At 42.6% G+C, this 23179-nt stretch overlaps 1 protein-coding gene across 1 annotated transcript in view; it reads left to right on the top strand.

Annotated features, from left to right (window-relative positions):
- The first annotated feature begins 5275 nt into the window (after positions 1-5275).
- COL4A4 (collagen type IV alpha 4 chain) overlaps positions 5276-23179 on the top strand; it is a 104290-nt gene continuing 86386 nt past the window's right edge. The window contains 3 exon segments of the mRNA NM_001031818.1: positions 5276-5430; positions 6169-6211; positions 10121-10198. Of these exon segments, the coding sequence (NP_001026988.1) occupies positions 5369-5430; positions 6169-6211; positions 10121-10198 (183 nt within the window). The 5' untranslated portion in view covers positions 5276-5368.

Here is a 23179-nt window from a genome sequence, read left to right as displayed (position 1 = left end):
GAAGAGAGGCTAGTGACGTTTGCTGAATACACAAGCTAGAAATGACTGAAAGAAATACAGGCTGGGAAAGAGCCTGGGGACCTTACTTGGATTGTTGAATGAGGCTGGTGTAGAAGGTCCAGGGTTCTTAAGTTCAACTTCCAGGGGAACCTCGAAGAGAGCTTTCAGTTGGGGTGTCACAGCCTGGGGACCAGCTGTAGAGATGGGGCAATGCTTTTCATCAGACTTGGCTGGATAGGTCAGTTTGCTCAGGTCAAGGGAACAGACTGTATAAAAGTCTGCATCAGAAACTGGGCAGCTCTTGGGAATGAGCTAGCTTTTCATTCTCCTGTTATAGATCATCCTTCTTTCTCTTTTTGCATTTTCCTCCCTCTTTTTATGATTACTGAGGATAACTATTTTCTCCAAATTCAGACTTGTCTTTCACCTTGACCTGTCCCAGCCTTTGAACGTATGACTGTGTCTCAGAGCTCTTCCTGAGGCATCCTTCCTCCTTCATCCCCCGTTCTTCCCTATCCTAATTTCAGCTCTCCAAGAGGACTGGCCCAGGTCATCTTTTTGCACCATCCTTCCCAGCCCTGAGTCGGAGTTCTAGGTCAAGCACTGGGTTGGGCTACTTTTGGGTCAGGTGGTTCTCCTCCCCAACCCTGTGGCTGGGTGATGAGAATGTGGTAGCCTCCTTGCTCAGCTGGGCTGAAGGCGGGGCCTGAGTGGGGCCCGATGGCAGCAGCTTATGGAGAATGCTCCCTTCCTGAGAATAACAGTTGGCCAAATAAAGCGTGTCCTTTGAAAGGTGCAGAACTTTGGCAGAAGTTTCCTGGGTAGGCAATCTCCCAAAGCTGCTGTTTGCATACGGTTTAGTGGCACAGCACTTTGGGTCATGTAAAGCTTTTTTTCCCCTGTACTAATGATAGACTCCATTGGAAATTCACTGCCTCCGCCTATCCCATGTGATCAGAGCCACGTATTTGTGAGTAGGTCGGTTAGAAGGACAGTGTTCTGAGTGAGAATAGTTTCGTTCGTTGTTTGGTGCAATCGAAAGCTTTGTTGAGACAAAAGTTTTTATGCTCTTAACACAGGCAGTTGTGGCAAAGAAAATCCTCTCGGGTTGCTGTGGAGTCCTGTGTCAGCCATAGGCACTGTGTGCATCAATGTTCAGTGTCCAGCTGATAGCAGATGGGCTCTCTGCTCAGCTACTGGTGCTATTTAGACGGAAGAACAGTTGTAAACTCTCCAAGACTTCTTGATGGCTAGTCTAGGGCTCGACAGGCATGCAGGATAAGCACATGGCAAGTCATCCAGGGCTTGCTCCAGGTCAAACAGGGAACAAGGCAGTTTTGTTTGTTTGTTTTACCTTTGGCAGCTCATCTAGAGCAGAGATCTTCACGTTGAGGTACATACACCCTTGAGACACAGAAGGATTCTTAAGAGATGTGTAGGCAGCTGGGAAAATTAAGTCGATGAATTAACTTCTAGATTCTCAACTGCTATAGATATTACTTTTTAGAATTGTCCTATTGGAAGATGGGCCTTTGGCTGAGGTTCTCACCAGCCCCTTCACAATTTTCCTTCTGCTACTTTTCACCAGAGAGGCATAACCCCACCTCCAGCCATCCAAGCTGTTACCACCCTGCTTTGCCCCAGAGGGCAAGAACTGTCTATGGGCCAGATACTGGGCAATGTAAACACAGGTGTAGAGAGCAGTCTACCTGTCAGGCTCCACATCCCTGGGCCAGGTAGTGTCCAACTTTTTGTTTTCATCACCATTGAGGGAAAACCTATCAGATGGTAGGTCACTCCAAATGATTCTTGCTGATGATGAATTCTATATTGCTTTTGGTAAACAACTCAGGAGAAATTCAAAGCATTGGGTGACAAGCATAGAACAAATTCCTTCTATTCACAAATTCTTTTTTCTGTGAATAGGTTTATTAGAATTTATAGTTTTAAGAAACTAACATGGAAGCAGGACTGTTGCTCGACCTGCCACATCTCTTGACCAGATGTCCTGATTGATCTGGGCTAAATGGACTATTTGAGAAACCAAAAGCCCAATTCATTCATTGCCAACTACATTTCTGATAAAATTTCATTTGTAGTATGTTTAATAATTGTTCATCAAAATTTAAATTTATTTGGATTATATACTACTCCTCATCATAATGGTAAACAAATTCAGGTGAAAAAATGTAAGACTTAGATATTTGTGATCATAGGAAATAAAAAGTATGTTATTTATATATATATATATTTGTTGTTGTTGTTGTTGTTGTTGTTGGAGAGAAGTATGGTAGGGTGATCAGGATAAGATTTTCAAGTATAAAAACATTGCACTAGGATATATGGATATATGTGGGGGAATGGAATGGAAATACAAATTCAAGAAGAAAAATGATGTAAAATTTCTAGCAGTCAAAAAACTGCTATGTGCTGATGGTGGTGAGAACCATCCTTGTGATGCTTATGATGATCCATTGACTGCATTTAAAATAGTGCCGCAGGGCGCCTGGGGGGCTCAGTCAGTTGAACATCCAACTCTTGATTTCAGCTCAGGGTCGTGTGATTGAATCCTGTGTCAGCTTCCATGCTCAGTGGGATTCTGCTTGAGATTTTCTTTCTTTCTCCCGCTGACCCTTCCCCGTTCATTCTCTCTCTCTCTCTCTCTCTGAAATAAATAAATCTTTTTAAAAAATTTAAAAAACAGTGCTGCAACCATTCTTATTTTATAGATCTCCAAGTACAATATTCCAATTATACTTTGCAACTACTTAAAGATAAAATGAAGGTTTTTTTGATGTTACCATGTGAAAAGAGAAGGGATGTACATAATTTAAAAACCCCTCTTAGAGGAAGATGAGAGCAGACATCTGCAGGCTGCCATGCTTAGGTGTCAACTGGGAGAAGGAATATATATTGGAGTAAAAAAAAAAAACCAGCTCTACCATTTATTAGCTCTGTAACTTTGCACCAATTACTTAAAATGACTTAATTTGGCTTTCCTTTACAACAGAACTAATACTTTCCTTACTAAATTGTGGTGAAGTAAGTGACTTGATGTACTCAGTACTCTTAGCAGGGGGTCCCTGGCATAATCAACGTCACTGTCTCTCCACTTCCCCCAAGGCTGTATGATCCCTTTTTCTGTCTCCCCCTTTCTCCTTTCCTCTATCACCTCTTCTGTATTCAAAGTTGGTCTTTCTCACATCCTCTAGTAAATGTATTTGATTCACGTTCTGAAGGTCCCAAAATATCTTCTGTAAATTAATTCATCTAATGGATATATATATATTAAGCACTAACTATAGTCCAGGCACTATTATGGCACTGGGGATAACTGTGAATAAAAAAAGATAAAATCCCTGTTGTCACAGGACTTACTAAGTACATGGTGATGAGGATGCATTGGCTACTCCCAATCAGCAATGTACTTTCACTCATGACAGACCAGTTAGATTTCTGTGGATTGGTCCATCTGTCCATCCACCCATCCATCCAGCCATCCATCCATTCAATTACAAAATATTTTGAGAAACTCCTAAGTGTTAGGACTATGATCAGGCATTCTTGTTCTGAAAGTGACCACGACAACACTCTATTTTAATAAAATTCCTTTTTGTACACCCTTTATCATAATATGTGTAGGGATTAAATGCATCATGTATCTCTTTGGGGGTTAAATGCAAATGTCCTTGGTTTTCTTTAAATTTTTTTTTACTGTTTCCCATTTGTTTAAAATATCTAGTAGCTTTTGAATGATTCAAGCCAATTTGTGTATTTCTTCCAAAGCAATAATTTGTTTTATTGACACTTGCTCCCAGAATGCAGCTTTAAGAAGTATTTAAAATGATGGATTTGGGGATGGGAAATGATCTGGGCACTCAGAGTGATTCCGCTTCTACTTGATTTTCAAACTGTATCATGGAATGTTGTCCAGCCACCTACTTGGAGAACTAGTCTCCCATAAATATGGCATTGAGTTTATCTAGATTTTATCCAGAAATTTAAAAATAGCCCCAACAATACCAGTTTTCTTCTCTTTGCCCAATTCTCATTGATACAGGTCTTCAGAGAAGCCAGAATTTTAAAGATGAGACGTTTCAGTTTCGAGATACTTCCATTCAAGACATTCCTTTAAGCCAGAGATATTTTATCAAAGATAGAGTGCTTTGAGTGAAAATATTTTTTTCTTTTTTTATTGAGATAAAGTTCACAAAATAGAATTCACAATTTGAACTCTTTTAAAGTTTATAATTCAGTGTTTTTAGTATATTCATAATGTTGTGCAACTGTCACCACTAATTCCAGAACATCCCATTACCTCAAGAGAAGAAACCCTGTACCTTCCAACTCTCCTCTTCCAACCCTTGACAATTGCTACTCTATTTTCTGTCTCCATGGATTTGCCTATTCTGGGTTTTTCATATACATGAGATCATGCAATCATATACATGATTTAATGCAAGTCATATAATATATGACTTCTTTGACTTAACATAATGTTTTCTTCAAGGTTCATCTATGCATCAGTACTTCATTCTTTTTATGGCCGAATTCATTATGTGGATGTAGCACATTTTGCTTACCCATTCATCAGTTGATGGACATTTCGGTTGTTTGCACTTTTTGGCTACTATGAATATTTATGTACAAGTTTATGCATGAAAATAATGTCATTTATCATGGTATATACCTATATACCTAGGAGTGGAACTGCTAGATTGTATGGTAATTCTGTGTTTAATTTTTTTTTCTTTTTTTTTTCTCTTCTGTGTTTAATTTTTTGAGGAACTGTCAAAGTGTTTTCTACAGCAGCTGTACCATTTTGCATAAAAATATTTTTTTTACATATTGGCTGTATTTGTGCAAAGTATTTCTATACTAAAGGGTTCCTTTCCTAGTTTCAAAAAGTGAAAAAAAAAACATGCACTTAAGTGAATTTTAACTTGGATTTTCAAGGGCAGATGTTACATAGAGGAATATGCCATTTAACACAATGAAGCAATATTTTATACTTGCATTATATACACCTATTTTTCATTTCTCAAAAATATATTTGACATAAATAACTGGAAATTATTTTTTAATTTCTAAATATAAAATTGATATTTATTCAGTTTAATCATCAGTAAGATCGTTTCATCAAAAACAATTGAATTCCCCCTTTAAAAATATTTCCATTACAATGAATAATGAAAGTAATTATTTTCAACATTGATGCATATTGTGTTTTAAGAGATGTATTTATATTTAACATATACAAACTTTAAACCCAGGGCATAGAACCTCACTTATAAGTGAGAGTCTTCTGGAAGAGAAGAGAAACCTGACAATCTTTTTTAAGTCCCAAGACTTGACTGTGAGGTAATCCATGCACATGGCATCAGTAAAGTGTTCATTCAGGTGGATCAAGCCCTTGGCCAGAGATCCCTGGTGAGTGTCCTTAGTGCGATCACTTGCTTTTATTCAATAATTTATTCTAAATGTTGGTTTTATAGTTATGAATTGTCTCAACATTTCATGTGTCAAAAAGCCACATTGTTCCAGAAACCTGTGCATTATGCTACTTTTTTGTGATTCATTTTTATTAAATACCAATTCGCTCTACTCTCCTGAATTGCACCCACATCATCACCAATGGGAAAGACACTCATCTAAAGGCTGCAGATTCTTGCTTTCTTACTAGGTTTGAATAGCAAAAACCTTCCTAATGTCCAGAGCACAGCAGGGGCCCTGCAATTAGCTGAGTTAGGACAGGGCACTTCATGAGTATGATACTCAGAATAACAGCCCCTGAGAAGGTCCACATCCTAATCCCTGGATGCTGAGAATATGTTCTGTTATATGGCAATGGGGAATTATGCTTGTGGATGACACTAAGGTGGCTAATCAGCTGGCCTTGGGGAGAATTACTCTGGATTATCTGGGTGGACCCGGGGTCCCAGGCACAGTGAGAACCCCACTAAAGGACTGTGAGTACTTGACTAATTAGCAAGAAGGAAGGTAATGTGACAGCCAGAGAGGATAACATTAATATTGTCACTAATGACAGCAGCCTATTAGAAATAAAAAGAAGCTTTCTGGGATTTATTTCTTTGTTCTCTCTCTTTTTAGTTTGTTTTGCATGAAAATGAACAGTTTAAATTAATCTACATTTTTGCTGTTTCATAGGTCACTTATATTTATCCTCTTTTCTGTACAACATGCATATGGGGTAAGTACATTCATTAGCTCTGCATGCATTACTCCCGTTATAACTCTTTTTGCTTCAAACAAGCCACTCTGTAGGACTCAGTTTTCTCATCTGCAAAATGAAGCATTGGACTAGGTGGACTCTGAGGTTTCTTTCCTATTTTACAGTAAATACTTCTTACCAAGTTACCCAGGTATTGGAGATTTTTTTTTATTTTATAACATAAAATTTAAAAAAATGGAGATGGGCAGGAAGCAGCTGAGGCACTTCAAGATTAAATCAAGAAATATAAGATTAAATGTGAATATTTTAATTCTGGAGACAGATATGCCTAGAATATTCTGTAATAAGATCTCTTTCTTCTGCTTCCTCACTGAGGAATCTGAGTTATTAAACTCAACCCCGCATGGTTCTGGGAAATCAGACTATGGAGTGCCTCTAACTCAGGTAGACCTTGAGACAACTGAACTGGTTAAGTCCTTTTATTCAGCACATCTTCATCTGTCTATCCTCTCTAGTTTGGACTTACTCAATACAATTTCTGTGATTTAAGTTAACATAGGTCTTTTCAAAGCAAATCAAAATAGAAAGGTGCCTTCTGTTCCCCTTTTCCTATGAGTTAGGAAGAAAAAGCACACATGTCAGGGAATGAGAAGCTCTCCCCAAGTAGGGATAATAAGACTTGCTTCATTTAGTTCACACACATTTGAGACCATCATCTGAAATAATGGATGGAACTACATTGAAATATATATGGATTTTTTTTACCTGATTTCTTCAAGTTTTTTTTTTGTATTATGTATTTTTTTCTCTAATTATAAGAGTCTACAGAGTTTTAAATTTCACTTCCTTTGTTCCTCATGTCCCATATGAGTGAATAAAATTCTTGAAAAATAGGTTTTAGAGATTTCACACAAAAAAATAGCTCATACTATAGTTGGGTTTTAAAGATAGTGATATAAATCAATGCAGTATGTATGGAAAGCGACTTGGCATTCTCCACCCGAATTGCAAATGCATAATCCTGTTGACACAGGGGTTTCCCTTTTTGGAATTTATCATATGTATTTATACTAACTTGGGTATAAAGAAAATGCACAAGAATATTGATTGCAGGGGAGCATTCAGAAACAAAAGAAGGGAGATAGCTAAGAAGGACTGATTAATCAAGCTATAGAGCCATTCTATTAACTTGGAATGATTTTGAAGATGTCTGATTAAGAAAAAACAGAAAGTTATGGAGATATATGCCATTTTGGTAAAAAGAAAACAAGATCCAAATCACAAAACAGTGAGTTTGTGTGTGTGTACTTGGGCTCATGTGTATGTGTGTGTACATGTGTATGCATGTACCTGTGTATGTGCATATGTCTACATGTGCACGTGTGTACATGTGCATATGCGCATGCACAGGTGCATGTGTGTGTGTGCACACATCTCTGATCATGGTGTGAGCATGTTCAAAACTACCCAGACTCTGACTGAGGACAGTGAATGTGTCTCGGTGAGGGTACGGGGAGTCTGGGTTGGAAAAGAACATTTCTTCTCCTATTAGACTCTTTTGCTCTGTTTGAATTTTTAATCATATGCAAATGTTTTTCCAAACAAAAAAATAGAGGTGCAAATGTAGGACTGGTTATTAGTCTAGAAATCAGTAACTTATTTCTCAAACATTTTATTCCACATACATTTGTTTTAAAAAATCTGAGATAAAACAGATAGGAACTTCTTTTTTCTTTGAGGAATAACATTAATTTTTGAGAATGCCGGTGTGTTCCTGGTGAATGTGGCTTGCACTTCGAATGTTGCCTTGTCTGAGATATGTCTTTATCTTTTTCAAATGGGTTTATATGATCCGTTTTTGAAGTGCAGTTTTGTCCTCTACAAACACCTCCCACTTTTAAGGTGGCATTTATTGGGAAATGTCTAATGTAGAAGAAATTCATAGAGACTAAAATTACCTCTTTTTTCTTTCATCAGTACCAAAGCTTTATAGGGAACTATTTCTGTTCCTTTATTAGACTCTGCTGATTTATTTTAAACCGATTCTTTCCTGAAATGTAATTTTGCTACAAACATCTCTGTGATGCTTGGCACAATTAAGTAAAAACAAACAAACAAACAATGAAAGAACAAACTTGCCTTTATTATCAAGCCAGCTAATCAACTGACCTTCTTTTCTGGTTGTTTTGATATCTCACTGAACACAAGTAATGAATCCCAACCTTAAATGAACCCAAGTGTTCAGACTAGTTATTTTAAGTGTTTTCATACTGTCCTGGACCTGGGCATTTCTTTTCTTTTTTTTTCTTTTTCCACCTTATCAGAGTTTCGAACTTGATGTTTCTGTATTCACAGATAACAATGTGACTCAAAACTCAAGAGGCATATATTTCTGAAACTTCAAATACATTTTTTAACTTAATTCTTGTCAAGGTTCACATTCCTGTATGCTTTCAATGACCCTAAAGAGTTTTGTTTATATTAATGTCTTTTTATTTTATTAATGCTTAATTTAAAGATTTTTGGTTTGCATCTGAGCATATTTTTCCAGAAAAAAAGGTTTAAATTGCGTGATTGAAAAAAAAAATACATTCTGGATAGACTCTTTTCCCTCCCATACACATATTCATATACATGTGTATATTTATATGTGTGTGTATTCATATTTATACATATTCAGATGTATTTACATATACGACTTATGCACATAGGTGTGTATGGATGGAGGTCTTCCATCAGAATATAAATACTGGTTCAAATGTTTTATGTTCCCCATCATACTTTGGCATAAAGGCCTAAATTTATAGCCTTGAGTGTGAAAGATCTAGTAGTCATAGAGATGTGTGGTTAATACATAAACGTTGCAGTGAGGGCTGGACCAGCCAATATCATGAACTAGGCCAAGTTTATCCCCAGTGCCTTTCCAATATTCCTATCTGCACTCTCAGCTCCCAGCACCTAGAGCTGCTTTTGCCACCACTCCCTCCCAACCCGCAGCCCCAGGCTCTGAAGGAATGCTCAGTGTTCATTGTCAGCGCAGGTGCATCATGGTGGCTGTTTTGTCGTTAAGGGATCTACTTATGGAAACAGTTACTCTGGGATTATGCGCTTGTATTGAAGTGACAGATGACTCTGGATACAGACAATGAGGATTTGTGAGAACAAGGGGCTGATTCTTCCCAAAGGGCGTGTGTGTGTGTGTGTGTGTGTGTGTGTGTGTGTGTGTGTGTGTCTGGAGGAAGCATGAATGTTAAGAAAATATGAGAGTGTGGAGTACCTCTTCAAAAAGAATGTTGGAGAGAAGTTAGGAAAGAGAAGTGGAGAAAGAGCCCAGATTATTCAAGTTCAGGAGCTTTCTGGTTGGGAGACACATTAGAAGAACCATCTTGGAGTTAGAGCAATTTGCAGGAAACAGCTGTCATGTGAAGTCCAAGGCTGAGCTGAGAGCAGTGACTAGGAAGGACTCCATGGTCTTGGAGGGGAAGCCAGAGGGTCCTGTAAAGCAGCCAAATTTACAATTTCAGTGAGACACCATGGTGCACTTACAGTTTTCCTCACCATATGTTTTATACTCTAAGATCATCCACAACTTAGTAAATGTCTTGCCAGGAGAGAGACCTTGCAGGATTCTGGCCAAAGAAAAGTGGCTATAGAAGGTTTTTTTTTTTCTTTTTTCTTTTTAGTGCTAGCTCACAGGAACTTTTATTTTGCTGACATAATCATCAGCCCTCTCACCAAGCCACAGTCTAAGTTCTTTGCTTCTTGATACATCAACATTAGTCCTTTCTTCTCACAGATTCAGAGGTAAAAGTATACTGTGGAATTCTCGTGGGTTAGGTAAACCAAGGTGCTCGTTGTCATGTACACATCATGTGCCCAGCTCAGTGTGCAATACCGGTTTACTAAACCAGATGCTTCACTTTCCAGAGTGGAAAGAAGTTTGTCGGCCCCTGTGGAGGAAGAGATTGCTCGGTGTGCCATTGCTTTCCTGAAAAAGGGTCTCGGGTAAGTGATGGAAAAATCAGCACAGATGGTGGGACAGAGAGACAGTGGGAGGGAGAGATGCAGAGCTACTAACCAAAGGGTGTAAAGTTTCTGGGGTGCAAGATGCACGAACCCTAGAGATCTGCTGTACAACATCTAACAACAGTCAGCAACAATGCAATGTTCACTTAAAAAATTTGTTGAGACGACTGATGTCATATGAAGTGTCCTTACCACAATCAAATGTGTAAAAAAGATCCACATGGATGGCATACTGAAATTTGAGCCATTGTGAATGCTTGGCTTGAGGAGTCGCAGATTCTCAGAATGTTCTGGTAATGGTCACTGTTTCTATATTTCACGATTAAAGTTCTGTAGATTCTGATAAGAGATCCCAATGCTATTACACTATATGTCACACTTAGAATTGCAAGCTGTGATTCACCCAGTGTCTTATGCAACCCTGGTCTTGGGAGCTGCCTTCTGCAAAAAGGGTCCTTGTGTCAAATGGCACATACTGTGTCACCACCATCTTAAAACTCAGGTTGCATATCAGCATTTTAAAGGCCCTGAGAAGTATGAGATGCAGTGAGGGAGAGGGGAAAGAAGGCTTGTTTAACCTTATATAAAGTAGTATATGTGGACATGGGACTGCAAGACTCTTTAGGATAATGCCTATTGAAATCACATAGAATCGTGTTCTAGAATTCAAATGATAGCTGCATTTATTGTGTGCTTCTTATGTGCCAGGCACTGCTCTGCATACTCAAAATGCTTTAGCTCTCCGATTCCTCACGACAGCTCTCTTGCCGTCTTATCGTGTTGACTTTGCAGGACAGAAGATCAAAGCTCAGAGAGGTGTAGTGTCTTGCTCAAGTCCACACCGGACGGCGCTCCGGCTGACTACACTGGCTTCTCTGTCCTGCCGTGCACAAGAGCCCTCTAGGCCACTGTGTATCAGGTCACTTGAACATTTATGGGCCCTCCCTTATATTCTGACAGCAGTAGTTGGCAGCCCACTAACTCATTGGTGCTGGAGCATTAGATCAAACATACTCCCAGAACCTTGCAAGAAAAGAGCATGCTTCAGAAACTTCGGAGAGTTTCTGAGTCAGCTCAGTGATTCTGTTGAAACATGTCCACATCAGTCCTATAGGGCCTGATGTTCAAAAACCACAATTCAGTAAAGATCAGTCTACGGGGATGCAAAACATCTCCTGAGAGAAGGGACCATATATTTTTCCCCATAGCTTGGCTTTATCTGCACATGAGACGTGTGCGACACGTAGGGGCTCCTGTGTTCAGCTCTCCTCCTGAAAGCAGCTACCTTATTGAACTGATGCGACGGCAAGTCCCCTTCTGCTTAAACTGCTTTGTCTCTCTAGTACTTCAAAAAAGAGCTCAGAATTTATCTTGAGCTCTTTCAAGCTCCCTCCGTGATAGAACTTAAAAACCAAAGGTACAAACTTCCAATTACAAAATAAGTAAGTCCTAGGAGTCTTTTGTACAACATAGTGACTTTAGTTCATATTGCTTTGTATATTTGAAAGTTGCAGAGAGTAGATCTTAAAAGTTATCCCAAGGAGGGAAAAAAAAACCAGTAGCTGTGCGATGATGATAACAAAATTTACTCTGTGATCATTTTGCAATATATACACGTATCAGATTATTATTATTTTTTTATTTTATTTTTATTTTTTTTTCACGTATCAGATTATTATGTGTATACCTGAAACTAACATAATGTTATGTAGATTAATCATGTCTCAGAAATTCTCTTGAAACCTAAGGATGCTAAAAGCTAGCAATCTAAGAAGTGCGTTAGCCTTTTCCATATAAACGGACACATTATTTGGGAGTGGGGGTGGGAAGCCTGGCTTTTGTGTGAGATTTTTAAAAAAATATAAACATACCAAGATCGTATAAATAAGAAGTAAAAGAGGGGCACCTGAGTGGCTCAGTGGTTGAGCATCAGCCTTTGCTAAGGTCGTGATCCCGGGGTCCTGAGATCGAGTCCGCATCGGGCTCCTTGCAGGGAGCCTGATTCTCCCTCTGCCTGTGTCTCTGCCTCTCCCTCTGTGTCTCTCATGAATAAATAAATAAAATCTTTTAAAAAAGAATAAGGAAAAGACACCAGTGCATCTACATTTTAAGGCCCTTTGAGCTTGAGACTCAAGAATAATGGATCATGAGAGGAAGAGGGTGAGGGCACCAAAAAATAAAGAGGAACAGTTGCTTGGGGGAAAGCTCTGATTGATTGATTGATTGATTGATTGATTATTTTTTAAAGATTTTATTTATTCATGAGAGACACACACAGAGAGAGAGAGAGAGAGAGAGAGAGAGGCAGAGACACAGGCAGAGGGAGAAGCAGGCTCCATGCAGGGAGCCTGACATGGGACTCGATCCTGGGTCTCCAGGATCAGGCCCTGGGCTGAAGGCGACGCTAAACTGCTGGGCCACCAGGGCTGCCGGAAAAGCTATGATTTAAATGAGGCTGAGAGTGTTTATAGTGAGGACATGTGGCGATGTCTAGAGACATCTTGTGGTTGGCCCAACTGGATGGCAGGGACACCACTGGTGTCTAGTGGGTATAGGCCAGGGGTGGTGCTCGGCACCTGCAATGCCCAGGACAGCCCCCACACACACCAAAACCTGCCCTGTCTCCACGTGCTAACCGGGCTGAGGTCGAGCAACCTTGCTCTCATCCCACAGCAGCTCTGGGAGGCCGCTGTGACTAATATTTTCAGCTTTCTGTCCAAGAAACCTGAATTTCCAATTGCTGGTATATGGAAGGGACAGGAGCCACCCCCTGGTATGTGACCTCAATTTCAGCATTTGCCCCACGATCACGAGAAGACGACTACACTCAGACTCAAACTCCAGACTTTTGTCATAACTTTGCCAACTGGGGTGGGCACTTGGAGCTGCCCGAGCCTTGGCTTCCTTGTATTTACACCGTTAGCCCTTTCTCTTCTGTTGCATTGGGTGTTTGGCCATCAGAGGCAATGCACCTTGCGTCCCGTAACACAGCGTCCAGTGCCAGGGGTTACGGGGGCTCACGGGACGGGCTGCAGGCAGGGTCTCTGTCCCTGTTCCTGGGTGGCCAGGGAGATCAGAATGCAGAGCAGCGGTCCACCTCTGCCCTTCCCGAAACAGATGGCTCCCATGTGGGGGCTGCAAGTTGCTGGCAGAGGTTTCCAGCTGGGAGTTTGGGAGCTTGGCTTGTGCGTAACTGGGAGGTGGTGTGGGAGGTGGGTGCTCCCCAGTGCCCAGCAGCCGGCCAACTCACATACTGTCTCTGGGGCTGCAGTGACAGCTCCAGGGGGACTGGAGAAATGGGAATAACCTGAATTCCGGAGGGTTGAGGATCCGCCCCAGGCGGCGCAGCCCATTAGTGGCACAGCCAGGCATTCCTAAGAAGGAAATTATTCCCCTTTTAGGGATGAATGCCTGAGTGAGTAGTTTAAGCCTCAAATCAAAACTGCTGTGTCTGGAGCAACTGCTGGGAAGCCAGGCTGGCCCCGCGCAGTGGACAGACTGGAGGTAGGGTTTGAACTGGGGACCCACGCTGTTTGAGGTGGGTGAGTTTGAGGTGGAGCTGGGGTGTAGTGAAGGCAGGGACCCAAGGATGGGTTCCTTCAGTTCTGGCAGAGGGAAGCTCAGCTTCATCGGTGGACCCTGGAGTCTCCCAGTCTAGCTTCAACATGTGTTTCCACCAGTGATCATGTGTGTTTCCCTGTGGCCTCCCTCCAGCTGCATCATTTGGGCCACTCACTCTCCCATGAGCATAATCTGAACCTTCCCACTTGCCTACCGTTTTCTGGAATCTCTTCCCACTGGCACTCTGCTTCTGTCTTTCCTGCTCTCCCCAAGGGAGTTCAGTGGAGACCCCAGGTCTCCAAGGCATCCCCTCCAATACCTCCTGGCTATGCTGATGCCCCTGGCAGGGACCCAGTTCCCTTTTCTGGTATTGCTCCTACCCTGGCCTGTAGCTCTGTTTGGGTGTAAATGTGGATGCACCTGACCCTCTTGCTGAGATGACAAGCATGCACTCCTTCAAGGTGGTCATATGGACACAGATAGAATGTTTATGCTGGGTCCTGGCCTTCAGTGGACACTCTAGAATGTAAGTTGCTGACTTCTGTTTCACCCCTTAAGAACTGGGGCATCAATTTCTTGTATTGCTTTGAGATGATCACAGTAGATAGCTCATAAAAGGCAGTTTGTACCCATAAATCAATACATTAAAACCCAGACTCCAGCCTGGCGAGGACTGGGAGCCTGGGTGGGTGGCCATGCTGGCCTGTAGCTTGCCTGCAGGGACACCTGCCATATCTAAGAGAAGGGGGAACAGATTTAGCAGGGAGTCCCTTGGTCCTCCCCACCCACGCACACACATCGTTCAAACCTGTTATGAAATGCATTATCTCATGTAAATTCAAATTCCTTTGTGATTTCAGGTAGTTGCCAGAAATGAGTAGTTTGAGCAGTGGCAGCAAACAGGACCTTTTAAGGGTTCGGGAAAGAGCTCCCGGTGGAGGGTGGGAGATTGGAATGCCTGTGGCTTCTTTTGGGTTCAGAGTCTTACCTGGGAAATAAGGGTTTGTGCTATGGGGCTGGTCCCTGTGGGCCTTAACAGCCTTAGGTCCTATGATGTGGGCATGGCCTTTTACATACAACAGCGATATAATTGGCTTCCAAAATATTTTGCAGTCACACCCTGACATTTCCCCTAACCTCATGATAGTTTCTCTTTAAGGATATAAATGAGGTGGCATTGGGCAAGATTTGAAGGTTTTCTTTACTAATTTCAGTGGAGGAATCTTCATGTTTTTAGTGGCTACCTCCATGCAGGGAGAATTATGTGTCTTTATAGACTAGGATGGGACCTTTTACAAGTTCCACTTCAGTTAGCATGATGGTAAGGACGCTTTCTATAAGCTTTTCCCAGAATAAAGTGTAAAATATATCCATATTCTTTTTCATTCAAGGAAGTCTAGCAACTGTCAAACTGTAAACTGTTCCATTAAGAACTTTGTAATTTGGTGATTTTTTACCCAAGGGATCAAATGGCTTAAAATTCAAGACCTGTCTTAGTTTTTGTGATTTGAAAGCTTAAAATCACACATTATCAAAGCAGTGTTTCCTGTGGAAATTTTAAATCACTAAAAAATGTACAAGTATTTTGCCCCACAATCTCATTCTTTTCTCCCTCACACTCCTAAGACCCTGCATTCCACGATAAAAATGGAATTTGCTTGAGGGATTTTAATTATTAACATTTTTCGTCGTTAAATTATTTGCACACAAAGTTCTAGAACTCTATCTCTTTATCCCTCACACAGCTGTATTCTAGTACACTCTATAACTACAGCCTGATAAATGGCACAGAGCAATTATTCTTAGGTCCCAAAGTTCACAAAAGTTAATTATGTTATATTTTGGTGTAAGCAGATTCCAATGACAACTGACAAATTTGATCTGTCACCACCCCTTTAGATTTTTGGTTTCTGCTTTCTTCTTTCTTCTTTTCCTTCCACATCTTTCTCCTCCAAGAACGCACTCCCTAGCTCATTTTGTCCCCTTTGGAGAATTCTCTGAGAAATGAAACCCTGCCTAGGTAAATCTCAGGTGTTTTCAGAAAACAGCAGGTAGCCAGAGTAAGGAACCCCGAGGAAGGGACGTTGGCCTTGGGGACTGTGGGGAGCTGGACAGTGCGTTTGTCCTGTAAAGGCCTCAGAACCCCAAAGTGGAGAAAACCTAGTGCCCAACAAACACATTTCCCAGTACAGTTTAGCTCACCCGCTGTTTACAACTTCGGCTGTGCTTGTTAAAGTGATCCCCGTCAGGAATATTAACCTTGATTTCTGAAGAATGAAAAGCTTGCAAAAGTGAAAAGGATGGATCTGCAGGTGTAGGTGCTGGAGGAAGTATCTCTGTACAGGGCGTGGGAAACCAAGAGGGACACAGGCCTATCGTTTAATACTCTTTGGTCCGTTAATAATCACAGTGGGAGAGGTAGCTTGTATCCGTATGGGAGAATGACTCCAACACTAACTAACCCACTTTCACTATGCTGGTCGATCCCTCTCTTTTAAATCTTGCACTCATGCTGGAGAAGGAAGGAGAGAAAACAGTCATATATTTGCCTGCTATGTTGTAGAGAACATGCTGTTTTTCCAAACAGGCCAGGTATGCAGAACCTCACCGGGGAATCCCAGCAGCAGTGTGGGTCGGAAGGTAGGTTTTGGTGTATCTGCCCTGGTCGGTCACCTCATTAAACTGCCAGTGATTTGCAGCAGAGCCTCTGGCCTCCTCATGTGGAGTTCAGTTCCATAGCAACGAAGACTGCTGAGCTCTGCGACCCAGCGTGAACTGAGGCCAGGCGGCCGCAGAGCTCAGCAAATGTGAGACTACGCTGCACTTGAGAGGATCAAGGTCATTACCAAAGGGGAGACAGCCTTGTCGGTGGTGAGACATTAGGGCTGGCAACGCAGGTGCTTCCCAAACCAGGGCCTTTTCCCCAGAGGAAAATGCGAAGCAGTATTTGTAGCTCTGGAAAACCTCTCCAGGGTGAGGGTCACATCTGACTAAATTAGTTAAAATGCTGAATTATAAAGAAGGTAAAAGTAGATTTCTTCTTGCAGACACCATTTTATAAGTTGCCAAGAAATCCACAGGGAAACAGCTATGTCTCAAAGGTGCTAATTTTTTCACTCCTCTTGTCATATGAGCTTATCTGCAATTCATTCAGCAAATGACCATTCATTCATCCCATTCTTTCGGCAAATAGACATTGAACTTTGCCTTGTGCCTGGCATCGTGAGGCTTTGATGATAAAGAAAAAGGTCCTTGTGGCCTGGAGCTCAGAGTCCAGCAGAAGGGACAGAGATTCAGCCTTTGGCCATTATTTCTGGGTAACTGAGGGGTGCCAGGCACTGTTAGGAGCTCGGGGTGCCTCTGGGTAAGAATGGACAGAGACCCTGGCTCTCTCCCTGGAATAACATGATGCCCTGATTTGTTTTTGTTTTTGTTTTAAGATTTATTTACTTATTTATCCATGATAGAGAGAGAGAGAGAGAGGCAGAGACACAAGAGGAGGGAGAAGCAGGCTCCACAGCAGGAGCCCGATGCGGGACTCGATCCCAGGACTCCAGGATCACACCCTGGGCCAAAGGCACACATCAAACCACTGAGCCACCCAGGGATCCCCTGATTTGGTTTTATATGGGAGCCTGTGTGGGGGCTGGGGCAAGGGCAGGGCTGAGACAGCAGTGGAATCAGAGGCCACCTAGTGATGGCCTGGAAGCATGTCCTGTTGGTTCCTCGAGCTGCCACAACTGCCATATGCTTGGTGGCTTAAAACCACAGAAGCTTATTTTCTCGCAAGTTCTAGAGCCAGTCGTGCATAAGCAAGGTGTCGCCATTGCCACACTCCTCCATAGGCAAGAGAGGAGGCTTCGTTCACTGCATCTTCCAGCTTCTGGTGGCTTCCAGCATCCAATGGCTTGTGTCCATGTCACTCCAGTCTCTGCCTGTCTTCACACCACCTTCTTCTCTGTGTGTCTGTGACACATCTTCCTCTGTGCCCCTGTTAGCAGGGTCCATGTAATGGCATTTAGGACACATCGGATAATCCAAGACATACTCCTCTCAAGGTCCTTCACTTTATTTATTTTTATTTTATTTTTTAAAGATCTTATTTATTTATGAGAGACACACAGAGAGAGGCAGAGACATAGGCAGAGGCAGAAGCAGGCTCTCTGCAGGGACCCTGATATGGGACTTGATTCCAGGACTCTGGGATCATGACCTGAACCAAAGGCAGATGCTCAACCACTGAGCCACCCAGGTGCCCCAAGGTCCTTCACTTTAGCACCTGTATTGCCATGTAAGGCAAAATCCACAAATTCCAGGGGCTTAGGATGTGAACATATCTTTTTGTGGCCGCCATTCAACCCACTGCTAGTATCTGGGCCTGGAGAACAGCCTCTGTTGGGGTCCTGAAGTGAGAAGGAGATGGGCTGGCATGTTTGAGGGGCCAAAAGGTGCCCAGAAAGGTTTGGTTGACCTAGGTGAGGGAGCAAGGGACATGACGTGCAGTGGGAAAATCAGGTGTAGGTTCTCCTGTCTGTCATAAGGAAGGCTCTAAAGGATTTTTTAAAAAAGATTTTATTTATTTATTCATGAGAAATGGAGAGAAAGAGAGAGAGACACAGGCAGAGGGAGAAGCAGGCTCCATGCAGGGAGCCTGATGCAGGACTCGATCCCAGGTCTCCAAGATCAGACCCTGGGCTGAAGGCAGCGCTAAACCACTAAGCCACCCCAGGCTGCCTTCTGAAGGATTTTAAGGAAGGTAAAAGCAGGTTGGATTTATGTTATGTTTGGGGCATAGAGTGAGTGTATATGGGGGATGATGTTAGGGAAAACCTGTCAGGGGCTTCTACAGTTGCCCAGGTGGGAGGAGAGATTGCTTAGCAAGGGGTTACGTGAGATATTGGAGGAAGCGGGTGAGTGTCAGGAATATTTGGGAGGCAGGATTGATAGGAACGAGGGGGGCAGTGGAGGTACGGTAAGAGGTAAACAGCCATCTAGGAAGTGGTGTATGGCCAAGGAGGACACTGGGGGCATGATCATGGGTCTTCGAGTCCTGTATTGGATTTGTAGAGCTGGAGGTCAATTGAATGTGGACAGGGCTCCATGAAGAAGTCTGGGCTAGGAAGGGAAGTGGAGGGAGGAGTTGGTTGTTCAGCATTGGATGCCATTGACTCCATGGAATAGGTCAAGTTTGCCTTAGAGAAAGTGAGAAGAGGTCAGGGCAGCCCTGCAGAACTCCAGGAGGATTCCCCCCAGCAGGAGGAAGGGGGGCAGGCACAGAAGACACAGGAGAAAAGCGCAGAGATGACCAGGGGCAGGGACATCAGAACAGAGTGAGGGTCAACTGGTTGGAGCTCCTCAGGGAGCCTCATGAGCTCTCCACACTGCCTCATGCAGTTCCCATAGCAGATGTATGGTTTTAAAAAAAAAATCAAAAATATTTTATTTATTTATTCATGAGAGACACAGAGAGAGAAGCAGAGACACAGGCAGAGGGAGAAGCAGGCTCCATGCAGGGAGCCTGATGTGGGACTCGATCCCAGGACCTCAGGATCACGACCTGAGCTGAAGGCAGACGCTCAACCACTGAGCCACCCAGGTGCCCTTCCACAGCAGATGTATGATGTTGGGCTGCCCTTCCACCATTTTTAAGAATGGGAAAGCCGCTCTTCAATAACCAGGTTCAAGAGGTGACTTTATCTATTGCTCAGCGACACAGCCCTACCTTCTGGAACACTGGAACACTGCTCTTCCCAGGGCACCACCCGGCCTCTCAAGCAGCTGGATATCCTGGGTCAGCGCTACTCTGGGCTAAGTGGACCACTTTATCCTCTCATTAACAAGTGACGTGATCTTAAGGAACAAGAAAACGCTCCCACCACAGTCCAGTCCCCTTGGACTGTCTATTCCTTGAATAACACTCTTTTGTTACTTATTTGTATAACCCTTCATGATATCCAGCAGTTTTTCCCATTACAGGGGAAGACCCAGGAGGCACTTAATTAAAGGTCAAGCTACGCATGGAGCCCTGTCTGCGGCTCTAAGTGATGTTATAGTGTCACCTAGTGGATCAATCTTTGAATTACAGTCAAGCATGAAAAAGGCAGGAGAGGTGCCCTGAATTGTTCATTATAAGGTCTTGATCCATTCAAGTATTCCATGAGTTTGTGTTTAGAATGTGTCTCGTGCAAGGCAGTGGCCATGGTTCTGGGGTGATCATAAAATGTACACGGATCCTGACCCCAGGGCCCCAGAAGACATCACTCCGAGCAGATACTAATGAGAGTAACATGCATGAAAGAAGAATGAAACATAGGTGATGAGTCTATCTAGGTGTTATTGTAGGGGGGAGGTCATTTAGGAGAGTTTGTATGAGAGTGAGATTGATCAGGACTGGGGTAAAAAGAGAAGGAGCGACTGAAGTCCGAGGATGTGAGTTCGAATCTCTGCTTCCCCAGGTGACAGTCAAATGGCCTCTGGTCACTCGCTTCATCTCTCTGTGCTTCAGTTTCCTCATTTGGGAAATAGAAAAGGCGATACAGGGTGGCTTTCTGCTTTATGGATGTAATGATTCCACACAAAGAACGTGCACTGCTGTGTCAGCAACTAGAACAAGTGCTCAGTGAATGGTAGCGGTTGCCATTGCTGCTACCACCACCACCACCACTATCACCACCAAAGTTTTGGTTGGAGAAAGGTAGAATTTGAGCTACAGTTGGAGAAAGGCTACCATTGCTTCAGGCAAGCAGGAGGCACACGTGTGCTTGGAGCAGAAGGTGTAGGTGTGGAAATGACAGGGAGTAGGGTTGGCTGGGGTGGAGAAGGGTAGACCGTCCCCATTCCAGGAGGTGATGGAAGCAGTGATACAGTCAAGAGAAGACTGAAGAGGAGTTGACAGTCATGTGTAGACATGGAGAGAAGCCCAAGGGGAAGGAATGGAGGGAGGCTGGGGCTTGGGTAACCCACTCGAGATGACAAGGCCAGGACAGGGAGCCTCTGCAGGGAGACAACAGTAAGGCAGACACGTGGGATTTAAGTCAAGGAAGGTCTGGTAGCCTTGGCCATGGGGTGGGCTTGGAGAGCTGGGGACAGCTGACAGCTGGGAAGGAAAAAGTTGCCATCTGCTGGGTCTGGGAAGAAGAGGGCAGGGAAACTCGTTTGGGAGTGATGGTCTAGCTTCTCCTGTGATGAGTGTGAATTAATGGAAGGTTCAAGAAGGTGTCTAGGAAACAGTTGGACACAGAGGATAGGATTAGAAAATCAGATGTGAGAACGACAAAAATAGAGTTCTTTAATTATTTTGATGACTTTGCTGTTTCCTAAGGAAACTTGACAAAAGGACATGGAGTACCTTAAGAAAGTTTTCTTTTAAGTTTACAAATAAGACAAGGCTGGAGGCCATGGACGTGTCCATGCAGGCGTGGTGTGGTGGAAGAACTGCCCAGGGTGCCAGGCCGAGGTAGTGGGAGGGGGCGGGGTTTGGGAGAGCAGCTGGCTCATGAGGGTTTGAGTGCAAACTTACATGAGTCTGAGTAAGTTATGGCCCTCAGTAGACTTTTCTTGTCTCTATGGGGATAATAATTCACACTTCTTCAGTGTTGGTGGTCGGATTAAATGATGCAAGGTCTGGAGACTGGTAGGCACACACAACCAGACTCAATCAACAAACTCCTTCCCTTTCCTGGACACTTTGATGATCACTGTGTCAGTGATCTTAGAGACCAAGGACGATTTGGAAATGTGTGTGTAACTGGTATCATGAAAGCATCTTTCGGGCAGCTGGGTGGTTCAGTCAGTTAAGTGTCTGCCTTCGGCTCAGGTCACGATCTCCAAGTCCTGGGATCGAGTCCCACATAAGGCTTCCTGCTCAGTGGGGAGCCTGCTTCTCCTTCTCCCTCTGCTTGTGTGCTCTGTCCCTCTCTCAAATAAATAAATAAAGTCTTTAAAAATTAAATAAAAGCATTTTTCATACTCATTTGTTCATTAATGAATGAATGAAGGAACAAACATATAGTTCTTTGTACTGATTCAGCTCCTAGTTGGGAAGGAGCAGAGAGCTGTCGCAGGCAAAGTGTGAGTGTGTATATATCTGTAGTTGTGTCTCTGTACTTATTTGTCCCAGACCTCATACTGCTAAAATGGCAAAGGTTTTCTTAGGTTTTTGTCATTCCCCAAAGGGTTTGGTCCCGAGGAGCAAGCACATCAGTGGCAACCCAAAAGGCTGAGCTGAAGATCTTGGTTTTAAAAATGTACATATTCTCCTGTCTGTTGGTCTGTTGTACCAAGTTGTGAAATCAGAATGATTTGATCTTAGCCCTGCTCAAGAGCCGTGCCTGATACAGATGATTAACAAGCGACAGAATAAAGGAATGCCCTGGCCCCAGAGGGCTGGGCGACATGTCCACTCCCATCACCTTCATCCTCTATTTGTACAGCTGGCCGGGAGCCTACTGCTTTTGCAGCCTCGGTAGGGAGGCCCGTATAGCAGGTCCGATGACATGGTGTCCGCTTGGGCTCTGAGGAGGACGAAGGGGGGATGACATGTGTCACAGGTTCCTCAGCCGGCAAGACGACTGTTGTTTCTGAATTCAGGGAATCTTTTCTGATTTTGCTATCTTTCACTGAAAGTCATAAACCTCAGAGGCAGTTCTATGTACACAATAGGAAAGAAAAAAAAGAGAAAGAAAGAAGAAAGAAAGAAAGAAAGAAAGAAAGAAAGAAAGAAAGAAAGAAAGAAAGAAGAAAGGAAGAAAGAAAGAAAGAAAGAAAGAAAGAAAGAAAGAAAGAAAGAGAAAGAAAGAAAGAAAGAAAAAGAAAAAGAAAAAGAAAAAGAAAAAGAAAAAGAAAAAGAAAGAAAGAAAGAAAGAGAAAGAGGAAAGAAAGAAGGAAAGATCAATAGATAGATCAGAGAAATTACATCTGAAAGTCAATCATTCTTTCCACTGGGCATTTTTTTTTCTCTTTTTGCTAGCCTGAATCCAGGGAACAATCCACTGTACATCATATTATTGTTCATAGATGGAGGATGCATAGTTAGCAAAATATTTCTTTAAAATTCTTTTTTAAAGATGCAAAATTCTTTTGATTATTTAATGATTCTCTAGTTATAGAAACATCTCCTGTGGGCTTGTTATTTATGTCTGTTCATCCTGAAGTTAATTCCATTATAGCCTTATAAATAAGTAAGCTCAGGTATTTACTTGTAAACAGTTTTTTTTTTTTTTAACTGATCTCCCTTTTTTCATATGAAATAGTTTAAGGAGATTGGAATTTTTCTCTACACTGCTGTGGATAAATTATTTACTCAAATTGGATGAACTAGCAAGGACTATTTTAAAGATTGGCGTTTGGAAAAATTCCGTGAGCAGCTTTCTGATAGATTTAATATTGTGATACAAGGTT

This window comes from Canis lupus, chromosome 25 (assembly GCF_011100685.1).
Source record: "Canis lupus familiaris isolate Mischka breed German Shepherd chromosome 25, alternate assembly UU_Cfam_GSD_1.0, whole genome shotgun sequence".
Classification (NCBI taxonomy): Eukaryota; Metazoa; Chordata; class Mammalia; order Carnivora; family Canidae; genus Canis; species Canis lupus.
Note: the sequence above shows the minus strand (reverse complement) of the source record. Positions and strands in the feature narration are given on the sequence as shown.